Genomic DNA, 12,799 nt, shown 5'->3' on the forward strand with positions numbered 1-12,799 from the left:
CAAGTCTGATTGGTTGACTGGTTGACTGGACACGCCACAGGTACGGAGCATAATAGGTCCATATCCAGAATTTGAGACAGTGTGAATAATATCGTGAGATATCCTGAGGCAAGAATTATTTTGTCCTATATCTGGAATGGGATATGCATTAAATCACCAAACACTAAACTATATGTCACCAAAGCTTGACAGTTGGACATTTCGGTTGGTCAGTCAGAGAATTCACATGGAAGGCGAGTATTGAAGTTGTGAGTATTAAAGTTGTAATAGAAGATAATCAGGGATAATCAGAGACTCCTCCCATCCAAGCCATGACTTTTTTTGAACTTCTGCCTCCTAGGAGACACTACAGAGCCATGTGAGCTGGAACGACGCGCCTCAATAACAGCTTCTTCGCCTCTGCTATCAGACTCCTGAACTCCCAAAGCTGGCCTGGACTTTCTTTTACCCCCATCTCCCCCCGTCCATACTGGACTCAGTTACCTGTGACAGTGGTACAGGGGGTAGAGAAGTCGTTTAGTAATCAGAAGGTTGCTAGTTCGATTCCCTGTCGAAGCATCCTTGAGCAAGACACTGAACCCCTAATTGCTCCTGATGTGCAGTGTGCCATCAGTGTAAATGTAAAATGTGTATACATTGTAAGTCGCACATATGTAAGTCGCTTTGGATAAAAGCGTCTGCTAAATGACTAAATGTAAAGGAATACCACCAACATTGTTGTGTGGCAATAAAGTTTTATCTTCTCTTTAAATCCAGCACAAACAGGCCCTTTGTGAAATGATTGAATAATGATTGATACTACTGCAGTTTGCTGGCTAATTTTGTTGAAAAGTATCGTTAGCTTATGTTTGAAAATGCTTACCCTTGAACATAGCTAACATGAAACTAGTTAAACGCTCTATATTATTATCCTGATGTGACATGTCAGTCCTAATCAGTCAGTGAGATTCTCAAAGATGGACATTAAATTCATGCAATGGTACCAGCGCTTCTCTAGCCATTTCTGGCTAACGTAAATAGTGACTTAATTTAACTGCATCCTTGAACATTCTATGACCAAAAGACTTGGTCCTCGGTAGAATTGGAAGGATCCTAGGCATTGGAACCGTCCTTCGGCGGGATTCGATGACTTAGTATTCTTGGAACGCAGCTGTCAAGGATCCATCAAGGATCGTTCCTTAACTCTGAGGAACACCCATCATTTCCTGAATGGTTGCGTCCTGTGTGTGGTTCTTCAACAAGTGAAGATTTGCATATGATCATCAAGTGAAGATACACATATGATCTCCCTGGAAAGTCATGTTTGCCAATGCAAATCTTTTTTGTTTAGTTGAAAGTGGGGCCTGCTGTCACAGTTTTTCTCACAATGACTGCAAATGATACCATGATCACAATGGTGAAAATGTTGTTCCAAATGACCTTTATGTTGGGCACATATTTCAAATTCATTAGATTGTCATATATATAGTATTTCATTTTACAATATTTTACATTAACATCAGTCATCACACACATTGGATCATCAAACAAATAAGAACACGTAATTGTAACTGTGAACATAGATTCATTTTTATTTCATATCCAAAACGGAACTCAACACCTTAAGTGAACAAAAAAGTAACCATCAATTTTAACAGTATGGGAAATCATGCCTATCAGTAAAAACTGATTAATTCTGGCAAAAAAATAAATAGTCTCTCCTGAGAAAGCCTACATGCAATATATGTATCTCACACATTGAACCAAAGTCTCCTTGGTAGCCAGCTGTTTGAAAATATCCATACAGACAAGGCCGAAACACTCCTTCTCATCTGATGATGATGTTTGGTTTTCCTCTTTCTTTCCCAACTTCCCAGACTCTCTTCCCTTTCACTGGACTTTTCTTTCTCTGCCCACACAGGAGGAGTGTGGCAGGAATAGGAGGAAACGCTTCACCACTTGGCAAAGAAACAGACTAATTGTCTGTTGACTTCGTGATGTACCTTACCAGTTGCATCGCCAACTCAGGGGAAAAAGCCTACCTAAGATTTGAATAGTCAACATAACATGTATAACAACTTCCAAACTCACACCGGCTCTTTGTGGATGAAGCTCAAGGCTAGTTCAAGCTAAGACTAATCACACATTACACAATAATTTGATCACATTTTTTGAGAAATTGGAAACTGCAAAAATAACCCCAACATCATCACAAATTCAATTTCATTTCTGAGAATTCCCATTTCAGTAATTAAGTTATTCTTGGCTGCAAAAATCACAACAAACCCTCACAAGTTCCTGGTGGGACAGACATTTACACACATACCATAACTTAACAGTTCTCCTTGAAGCCTTCAGGTTACTCATTGCAATACCTGTGAATCTAGCTAACATAATGCTACATTTACATTTACATTTAGTCTTTTATCCAAAGCGACAATACAAAGGAGAGAACAATCAAGCTACGAGCAGTAGAGACCTAGTGTAACAATAAATACTACCTTACATAAGAAATAAAAAGTGCAGGAATGTAACTACTGTAAGTGCGAGTTAAGTAGTAGTTAGAGGAGATAGCATTAGAGGAAAGATAAGGAGAGGTAGAGGGAGGAAGACGAAGGGAGAGGAAGTGCACGTTAGGAGAGGAGGTGCTCTCTGAAGAGTTAGGAGAGGAGGTACTCTCTGAAGAGTTGGGAAAGGAGGTGCTCTCTGAAGAGTTGGGAAGGGAGGGAAGGGAGGTTCTCTCTGAAGAGTTAGGAAAGGAGGTGCTCTCTGAAGAGTTGGGAGAGGAGGGAAGGGAGGTGCTCTCTGAAGAGTTAGAGAGGGACGTCCCTGCTCTGGTAGTGCTAGGCAGCTCGTTCCACCAATGTGGAACTAAGAATGGGAACAGTCTAGATTGCCGTACTTGCACAAACGTCAGTGCTAAACTCACTAGAGAGGAAATGTATGTAACACAACACTAGCCACAATATTCGACATGTTATGGAGGTGCAGAATACCACATGATAGAGTATATATCGTGACACTATGCTGTGTTGGCGTTATGGGGGAATGAGAAATATCCCTTAAAATATTCAAATTACAGTGTTTCTCCTGAAGCACAAAGTACACAACTACAGTAAATGGAAAATGTAATCTTGAACAGTACATTTCTTTATTGTCAGTTGTGATATGGGAATGTGTATTGATAATAATCAAATGGTGATACTAATATTGGAATAGTTATTCTGCAAATGGTTATCTAAATACTTGATTATCTGTGCATATCCTCTTGCACTTACTGGGAGCCTCGTCCAAATGCTTTGGGTGGGGGAAATACTGAGAGAAGGGGTGCTTGGTGAGGTGCAAGAAAATTACTTGACAGAATCGACATACACATTTGTAAAACGACATTAAAACGATATATTTACACAAACAATATGAAAATATTGCTATTCTAAGCATTCTTTATGGGTGACATTTTGTATTTGATCAGCTTGTCATGCCTTGAAAGGAGTTTCAGAGGCCCTTTTTCTGTCTAGAGTGTAAGGCATAAACTTTTGAACCTGCTGCGCACCAATCTCTGCCACATATAACGCTCCTGTTTTGAGGTCAATGTCAACCAGGTGGGGCTTCACATCCTCAGCCAGCTGGATGACACTGACCACATGACACTGACCGATCACTCCGATTGGAGGAGCTTCCAGCAGGGTGATCCGGTTACTGTTCAGCTGAACCACAACAAAATACTTCTGATCCGAAGTTTGCCTGGAAAACAATAGAGATACACGTTTTAATAATGCAGTAGAGGAATGATGTTGTACTGATATTGAGTCAAATGTCTCTGTGTGTACACACACTTACATACAAACACATACACAATTTCAATCCTTTAAATCACTGATAAGAAATACAATACTGTCGATGATACCAAAGAAAACTGAATGTGTGAAAGAAAGTATGAGCCTAGCCACAATTGTGTTAGCTCTGGAAGCATCTGATCATAGTCAATATTAGTTCTGTTGTCCTTATGAGTGCTGTGGCAGTGGCACCAGGGGCGTCACTATAGGGGGTGCAGCAGGGGCGGCTGCACCTGGGCCCGTGGTGTGGCAGGGCCCGTAGCCGGGTCCAAAGATATACACACGTCGCTCGACGGGCCCCCCCCCCCCCTCCAAGTACAGCGACAGGCATCGCTCGACGGGCCCACCTTCAGTCTCAGTACGGCGTAAAATTTTCTCGGATATGCAGATGTTCAAATTTGCACTGTTTTTAAATCATCAGCAGTGTCAAATGCTATATATACACTTAAAAGGCAAACTTATCTCAGTCATGGTTGTTATTATTTTTTGGGGCAAAGTAGCAATTTATAACAAAATCATATGCTTATCCTACATACACTATAGAAACTATAAAAAAAACTATTCAATGAAATGAATAAGTTCTTATTTTCTTTGGTATTTTTGTGATTAGCAATGATGATTGCTATGTATGTTGTTGTCCAATGTCAAGTCTCTATTTGATCATGTGACAATACAATACGCCAGGGGTTTTCAACTGGTTTTGTCCCAGGGACCACCATTCTGACTAGAAAGTAATCCGCGGCCCACTGATGTGCCTGCACGTGCGTGCGTGCATGTGGATAGAAGGAAGTTTTAACATTTGATAACATTTTCCTCTTGACATAAGGATGAAAACAGGCGTGTATTCAATGCATTACGTTTTATGAAGTTAAGACAACGACATCAAACACATCACTGAGCTCAACACTGAGATCTTTGGAGGCCAGAGACTCTCTACGAATCAGGCAGTGTGTCCAAATTATCCCCGGAGCCACCCTCCTTACATGCGCAAACATGTCTGGTTGCCACTCATGGCTCTGGCCCCAATGGCTACATAATGCCACGCACTTCTGCCATGAGATATTGTGATCTTTGAAAAAAATCTTCAAGTGCTTTAAAGATCTCTACACCGGTAGTTCGCCCGGGCAGTGGTTTGCAAAAAAGAAATTCATCGCACATAGTGCCATTGTCCTCGTATCGCACAAATGCTAACAGTTGCGCATCATTGGTTACATCTGTGGTCTCGTCGATTTGAAGTGAAAATCATTGGCCATCAGCTGGTCTTGACATAATTTGCCATTTCCCCAATTCATCTTCCCATTGTGTTGTCTGACAACGGAATAGTTTTTAATTTGTTTGCACATTCTTCGTTTATCATAGCTCTGCACATGTCTACAGCTGCTGGCAAAATAAGCTGCTCTGCAATTTTATGGGGCTTTTTGCATTTTGCAATCCTGAGAGCGACCAGATATGATGCTTTCAGTGCATTTTCTCTCATGATCGTCTGCTGTCCTTTGAAATCACGCAACATCTGTTGCATGTACTCAGTAGGCTTGGCCTTCAAGAAAACGTGTTGCGTCTCCATATGCCGCAATAGTTTTGACGGCTTCATGGCTTCATTTGACAGTATTGTTGAACACACGAAACACAGTGGTACCTCCTCTCCTGCTCTGTCTGTTGTCACTCTGTGACGGTCGTGGTGCGACCGCATATGAACCACACACTCCTGCCCCATATTTGCACCCACTAGCGCACCCAAACAGACATGGTTTGCACACACAAACACTCATACCACTGATTACAATTGAATCCACCTCATGGAGACTAATTGCCTAGACTGGCAGAGGGGTCATGAAAAATGGCCTGGGCCAGACCACCTGGATAAAGTGGTTGGTTTTTCACCCCTTTCAAACATTATTTTATTACATAGTTATCTCTTTGTTTTATAATCTGAAGAAATGCTATGTTCGTGTCTCGGGGTCTGTCTTGTCATTGTGTATTGTTTAGTGTTTGTGTCTACCCCCCCCGTGTGTAAAAATGGTGCTGGCCGCCAGGTGTATATATGTTCATTGTTCTGTCTTGTTCAGTTAGTCAAGTCTGGTCAGGTATGTGCATTTTTGTGGACCCTTATGTTTACTGCTGATTTGTGACCTCTACCCCATTTAGAGGCTGAGCAGGTGATATTCCTGGAGACTGCTGCTTTTTGTTCTCTGCCTATTGAGAGGCTTAGCAGTTCTCCAGAATAATGAATGCGGAATAAACCGTTATATTTGAACCCTCACTCTCTCTGTCTTTTTGGGCCAAACCCAGACATGTTGACAGCAACCGAGGCTCAGTCCGTCACACACTCTAAAGCCATATTTGATGTATTCCTCATTGCATTTTCTTTTTCGACTTAGTTTCCCTGTATCCTGTAAAGTTGTAGCTTTGGTGGAAGCCTGTCCCTGTCCCTCTGTCGTGGCAGTCTGTCCCTCTCCTCACTAAAAACCAATCCATTGGTGCTTCTGACCAGCAAACTCAACGTGAGAACGAAATGTTAGCTAAGGACAGTAGATAACTTCAGTTCACCAAAAGTATTACTTTTTCAACTAAACTTCAAAAGTACACGTAGGCTATGCTAAGCAATCAGTGTCAGCGTGTTTATGATTTGTGCGAGTGTGGTTTTCCTAATGCGTTGGTGATTTGTGCGAGTGTGGTTTTCCTAATGCGTTGGTGATTTGTGCGAGTGTGGTTTTCCTAATGCATTGGTGATTTGTCTACCCTTGTCCTCTGTTGTGGGCGGCCATTTTGTATATGTGTGAATGCTTGTGCTTAAGATAGAGATAGCTAGGATAGTTCAGAGCCAGGTTACATGGCATGAGACATCGCACACCTCTTGCGGAGGTTCGCACTCCATAGCATCCCTTTAAATAAGCTCTGGTAGGAATACCTTACTGTATCATTATGGAAGGAGTATGAATGAAAATGTCATCTATCCAATGTTGTTTTTCGTTACATAACATTACTGAACACGGATAGACTCGTGGTGCTCCCTGCACTGTGAAATATCAACTTATATGATAGTGTCAGTAGCCTGTGTTAGCAACCAAATATATGTAATAGCAGTTAATATCTGAAAACAATGGAAATGGGATTGTGCATTCCTCAAAACCATTGACACCAAATGCCCACCTTTTTGATCAGACACACCCAAATGAGGCGTCCATCCACCCTTGAAGGTGTTTAACTTTGCGCATGTTATGAAACGACCAAAGGAATGTGCTCCTAGTAATGAAAATAGCATTACGTGATGCCCTTCTTGGTTGTACGTAAGAACTTGTGGTGTGTGTCTATTAAATTAGGGCCCATTGAGTATATGCAGTGTATTAATGTTTAATGTATTAAATTCTGTTGATCATAGTTTGAAACTGTCTTCGCAGGCTGCGTCTTGCACCTAGAAGCAGCAGAACAGGAGGCCGGGCCAAGAAAAACCATCCATTCTGAGAAATGTCACAGAAAATGTCAGAGTAAACGTGTCTTAAAGATGGGTTCTGTTAATACCAAATTAGGAAAGGTCACACGTTTGTGATTCCACCCATAATGAGGAACAACACATGGCTGTAAACGCTGCAAGAAGGAACTGCGCCTTCGGACTTGAGTTGGCGGCAGTGATGATGTAACTTCTCTCCCTCTTTGCAAAGATAAATACAATTGTCTAAATTTTACAACTGTGTGTCTCTGCCTTATTATAAACATTGCGTCTTGTTGATACTAAAATATCCAACAATTATTTATTTAATAAGTAAGTAATTCTAATGCTGGCATTGGTTTGCATTTTCTGAGAATTTGTAACCTCTAAAGGTTAAAGGTTAAAGCTTGCCTGCTTGTTTGTCGAGGATAGACCTCGCTGCTCTTTGTACTCTAATTTAAGCTTTCTGCCTTGATTTAATTTATTACCAAACATCCATTTGTATTAATAAACCCATCACATTGTGGAAACTTTACCTGGACCTCTTTGAATCTCCCCTGTTTTTGGATAAATGGTCACTATATACAGTATACATAGATACAAAGATACGTGTTAAAGTATGTTATCTACGTGTTGTCATTTCATATTTGTCATGTCTGAGTAAAATCTTTGGAGAATTCATTGCCTTCCAAGCAATGCCTTCATTCATTTAATTGCAAGAAACTACCTTTCACACAACCAAACCTTCCCTACAGTCTCAAAATGTCTGGGCAAACCACTGACTCCAACTTCAAACATGACACACTTTGGATATCATGTACGCTTTAACCCAATTCATGAAGACAGCCTGTCTCTTACCTAACTGAGTATGGTCCATCTTCACTAAAGCAGCTTCCCCATGTGCCGAGCCAGTCTCCTGTCACTGAATTGAACACTTGGATTCTCTTGTTTCCTCGATCAGCCACCCATACCTGAGGAGGTGACACACAAGTGTTTATTTGTATACAATGCTATAGAAAATATTATAAATATACAGACAGGAAAAAAAGAGAAACAGGCATTTACAATTGGCCATAACACTGCTTAATGCTTCTGGAATAGACATATATATATATAAGAATAATATTTTTGGACATACCCTCTGATAGCTATCCACGGCCACACTATGGGGAATGTGAAACTGTGCCAGCTCCTGGCCTTCCTCCCCATGCACCCACACTACCTGGAGATCTACATGTTTGGCACAGTCAATACGAGACGCACGTGTACCATATTCATAATTACTGATAATTATGTTCAACAGGTAGTAAAGTCGTGTCTACCTTCCGATAACTTAATCAGACGGTTGTTCATGCCTCCATCCCCGTCCACAATGTAGATTTCCCCAGAGGTATGGACAAAGATCTCTGCCGGCTGATCGAACTGAAGTGGATTCACACCCGACCCTGCTTTCCCAGGCGTGCCCAGAATCTGCAGAAGCTTCCCTGAAGGAGTGTACTGCTTAACTGTATGGCCATACGGACCTGATGAGAACAAAAGAGAACAAAATAAGGATTATTCACAATGCATATCATTACGAACATTGCATTAGATTAATCACACGTCCAACCCCACCTGTTCCAACATCTGTAATCCACACCGAAGGGTTGGTAAGTGCACCAGCAAGGAAAATTCCATGGGGCATCTCTAAAGTTGTGGTATTCCAAGCTTGCATGAAGTCTCCATCTATGTTAAAGACAAGTACTTTCGCTACATTCTCTCCTCTCTGGTTAGGGAAAGACAAACATATTTTTAAAACTGCTTACCATGAACATGCCTAATTGTACAAATACAACATGTTCTTTTTGCAATCTTACCTGAGCAACATATACCAAACCAGATACTTGGTTAACGGCCACCCCAAATGCTTCACCAGTAAACTCCTCAGTGTATTTAGGCCAAGACAAATCCAGTTTGAACAGAGGTCTTCCCATTAATCGACAATCTGTTTTTAATGCAACAGTAAACTGTAAAAAAAAAAAACAACAACAGATTAATTTAAAGATTTATTGATGCTTGTTACCCACTGTAAGTTGAGACCTTAACTAAATGTAGCCTGGTAACCAGCTAGCAGCAGTCCTAGCTGCAGCACATCCTCTCTCGAAATACCACGTTGTATCTCAAGAGGCGATAGTGAGTCACTGTAGCTAAAACAGCAAGCAAGCTTAGATATCCAGTAGTTATTAGAAAGTCTATCAGTTCAAATGAATGGTTAACCCGTCAGCTAGCTCAAAGGCTCTGATGAAGATCTTCAGGGGTCTACTTTCCTCTATTACACTAATATAAGCATATAACCATCAATTGATGTTGATGTAGAAATGAATAGTCGCCCAGATATCTATCAATCATATATAATATAATTTGTTTGGAGTGTGGAGTATACAATAATTGACCTCGCAAGCCGACGGCTAGGCAGTCCTGCATATAAGAAAATCGGGGACGCAGCATTTGTCAATTACGCCCCAGTGCTATGGAACATACTGCCTATAGACATCAGGGAAGCCAGCTCGCTTAACATCTTTAAAAGAAAACTAAAAACGTACCTCTTCACATTAGCCTTTAACTAGCTACCACTTCGCACTATATATATATATATATAAATACTTTTAATTTAATTTAAATCTCTACTGGTGATATTAAGGGGTTAGATTAAATATATCTCTATAATTATAATTAGATATTTTTTGCACTATATCTGAGTTATGTTTCTTTGATGTCTATTTTTATGTGCATGTCATTTCTTTGTGCATATTATGTATTTGCTGTAAAGCACTTTGAGCTGCATTCTTTTGCATGAAAGGTGCTATATAAATAAAGTTTTATTATTATTATTATTATATAGCACCTTTAACCCTCTGGAATGGGTGATCATATTCAGGGCTCATTCAACGCTAGCTCGCTTGAATGCACTGCACTTTTTATACAAATGTTGATGCAGACTAGAAACAGTCATTTTTTTAAAAAAAAGACAAATAACTCAATTTCTGTTAAGTTTGACCAGTGGTTTTATTAGTTTCAGTTACGTTTTTATTTAAGGGACTCATTTCTATTTCGTTTTAGTACCATTACAGTTTCAGTCATTTTAGGAAAATGCATCACACCTACCATCTGTCATACCTGTTGTTGTCATACAGCAAACAGTCTAACAATGATCAAATCTACACAATGGACTCCCAGACCTCCAAAGTCTGACCAGAGGGCCAAACGACATCTTATCAGAGGACCTCTCTCTGATCTTCTCACCCCACAAGACCTCCACTGTGTGTATTCACAGCTACCCCCATACATTGAGTGCTATCAGAGAGACTAACGTGACCTGGCCACGGCTAAACAAATGACCATATCATGCATTCTTTTAACTCCCGCTCGCTACAACCTTTCCTGCTGTCACTTGGAGAACCTATGGATGTTTGTGACTTCCAAGTTATGTGCAAATGTATATGAATATATATATATATTCATGTGTGTTCTTTAATTGATCCTTGTGATGTGGGCAGCAATCTGATCATGGCTTCATTGCAATCTGAAGAACCTGCCCTAGTGGTATTATTTGAACAGTTTTCACTTCAGTTCTGCACATAAATCCGCCTCCAGGACCCCTTTGTGCTGTTCGGCATGCCTCCCAACAGAAATAAATGGGATTTAGAATTACGCTTCCAACGCTACGCTGGCATGTGTTCGCCCTGTCATTAGTTTACACGTTCTACCCCAATAACTCAAGCAGGGAAGTGGACTCAGCTTGTAGCCAACCACGTGATTTCATTTCGTGAGTGTCCTGTAGCCTACACCTCGTAGTCTACGAACATCTCCTATTCACCTTAAATTCTAGATCGCCCAAAATATCAGCAAATGCCTTTACAAAAACAGTAGGACATAATATTATATAAAAAAAGAATATGCTACAGCTTAATCTGACAGCATCACTATCTTAAATGAATGCATATTCATACCAGGTTCAACCCAACCTGCTGTAATCTCAAACACGTCAGGCTGTGCAGGACCTCACATAACGGCTACCGAAGGAGAACAACAGGTCAAAGTAGTAGTCAAAGACAGGGTACAAAGTCCTTATAATGTCTCTGGTCGGTATAGCCGGTCGCAGTGAGTAGACAGGTGCCTAAAGGTTAGAACACGTTCCTAAGCAGACTTTATAGGCTAATACATGATTATGCAATATTCCATTTCCATTTCAGGACTTTCAATGTTTACGTTTTACTGACGAATCTCGCTGCAAAAGCACGTATTGCCACGTGAATGCCAAGAAGATTCGCTTTTCTATCGTGCAGCTAACCAGAATTCACTATGTGTAGCACAGGGCACCCTAAAACAGCCCGGATTGCTAACTAGCTAGCTACTACAGCATATGATTGTTCCGAAATGTTTACACAGACTTACTTGTGAATTCATTGCGCCATATAAAATCACCCCCAGAAAAAAAATCACAGCCATCTTCATAATTATCAGACTCCAGTGATTACTGTTTAACGTACAGAATATTTTCATCCCAAAGGTGAGATCTGCTGTGTTTAGAGTCTACTAGTCCCATTCTCTTGGTTCCTGTTTTGGTCACGTGGTAATCTCTGAACCAATGGCCAAAGTCAAAGGAGCCTTTTAAAAAGCCTTAGCTGCCATGTTAAAATATCGTTTTAGTTTTTAACAGCGTCACTGTCCACATGTTCAGGCTCAACATTCAAACAAGTTCCCTTCAGACAAGAATTCTAGTGGTGTGTGTTTTTTTGACGCCAACTAATGTTCAAATGGAGCCTGATAGACTATTTGCGAATAATCGAGACAGTAGGCCTGTGTACATATTTTTGTGTAGGCCTATATATAAAATAATACAGAATGTATTATTTCCACATCCTGTATTAAAGTTATATGTAGAGTTAAATTAAAAGATTGAAGCGTATGGGGGATTGCACACTTCTTAACATGTTAAGAGATAATGTAGGCTACATGTATCAATTTCGTAGTAGCCTACTGTACTTCCTTGTTGCAGCCTGATGCATATGTAATACAATACAAATGCAAAACAAATGTAATACAAATTCTAAACTCATATCATGTAACACAACTTCTAAACATCACACAGGCCAATACACAAACAGACGTTAGGCTCCGGAACGGACATTTTAAAAGGAGAATATATTGGCTGTAGTATCGTTGTCGGAGAAGCCAGTATTTCAATTTTGCACTTGTCCTTAATCTCTAATGACATATCATGGTCATATCCGTCCAGTGTGCTGGCTCAAAAAAAAAACTCAGGTATTCATGCACAGTCCTGTCTCTGGAAATTGGAAACAAAGTGGCTCTGACAGAACCATACACTATTACAGGTGGCTCTCTTCCACCTCTTGAGGACATTTATAAAACACGCTGCCTCAGAAAAGCCCACAGTATCCTCAGAGACTCAACACACCCTGGTTACCACCTATTTGAACTGTTGCCCTCAGGGAGACGCTTTAGGACCATCATAGCAAAAACAGACAGGCTGAAAAACAGCTTCTATCCCAGAGCC

General features: G+C 40.6%; 1 protein-coding gene across 1 annotated transcript; it reads right to left on the minus strand.

Annotated features, from left to right (window-relative positions):
* Nucleotides 1-3,111: 3,111 nt before the first annotated feature.
* LOC116221546 (NHL repeat-containing protein 3-like) lies at nt 3,112-11,853 on the minus strand. The gene is made up of 7 exons (XM_031572682.2): nt 11,677-11,853; nt 9,099-9,248; nt 8,857-9,007; nt 8,565-8,765; nt 8,381-8,472; nt 8,101-8,213; nt 3,112-3,723 (listed from the first exon to the last, which is right to left on the minus strand). Exons 1-7 carry the CDS (start codon nt 11,782-11,784, stop codon nt 3,456-3,458), a joined length of 1,083 nt encoding a protein of 360 aa, XP_031428542.1. The 5' UTR covers nt 11,785-11,853; the 3' UTR covers nt 3,112-3,455.
* Between the last annotated feature and the right edge of the window lie 946 nt (nt 11,854-12,799).

The sequence above is a fragment of the Clupea harengus genome, chromosome 8, assembly GCF_900700415.2.
Source record: "Clupea harengus chromosome 8, Ch_v2.0.2, whole genome shotgun sequence".
In the NCBI taxonomy this organism is placed as follows: Eukaryota; Metazoa; Chordata; class Actinopteri; order Clupeiformes; family Clupeidae; genus Clupea; species Clupea harengus.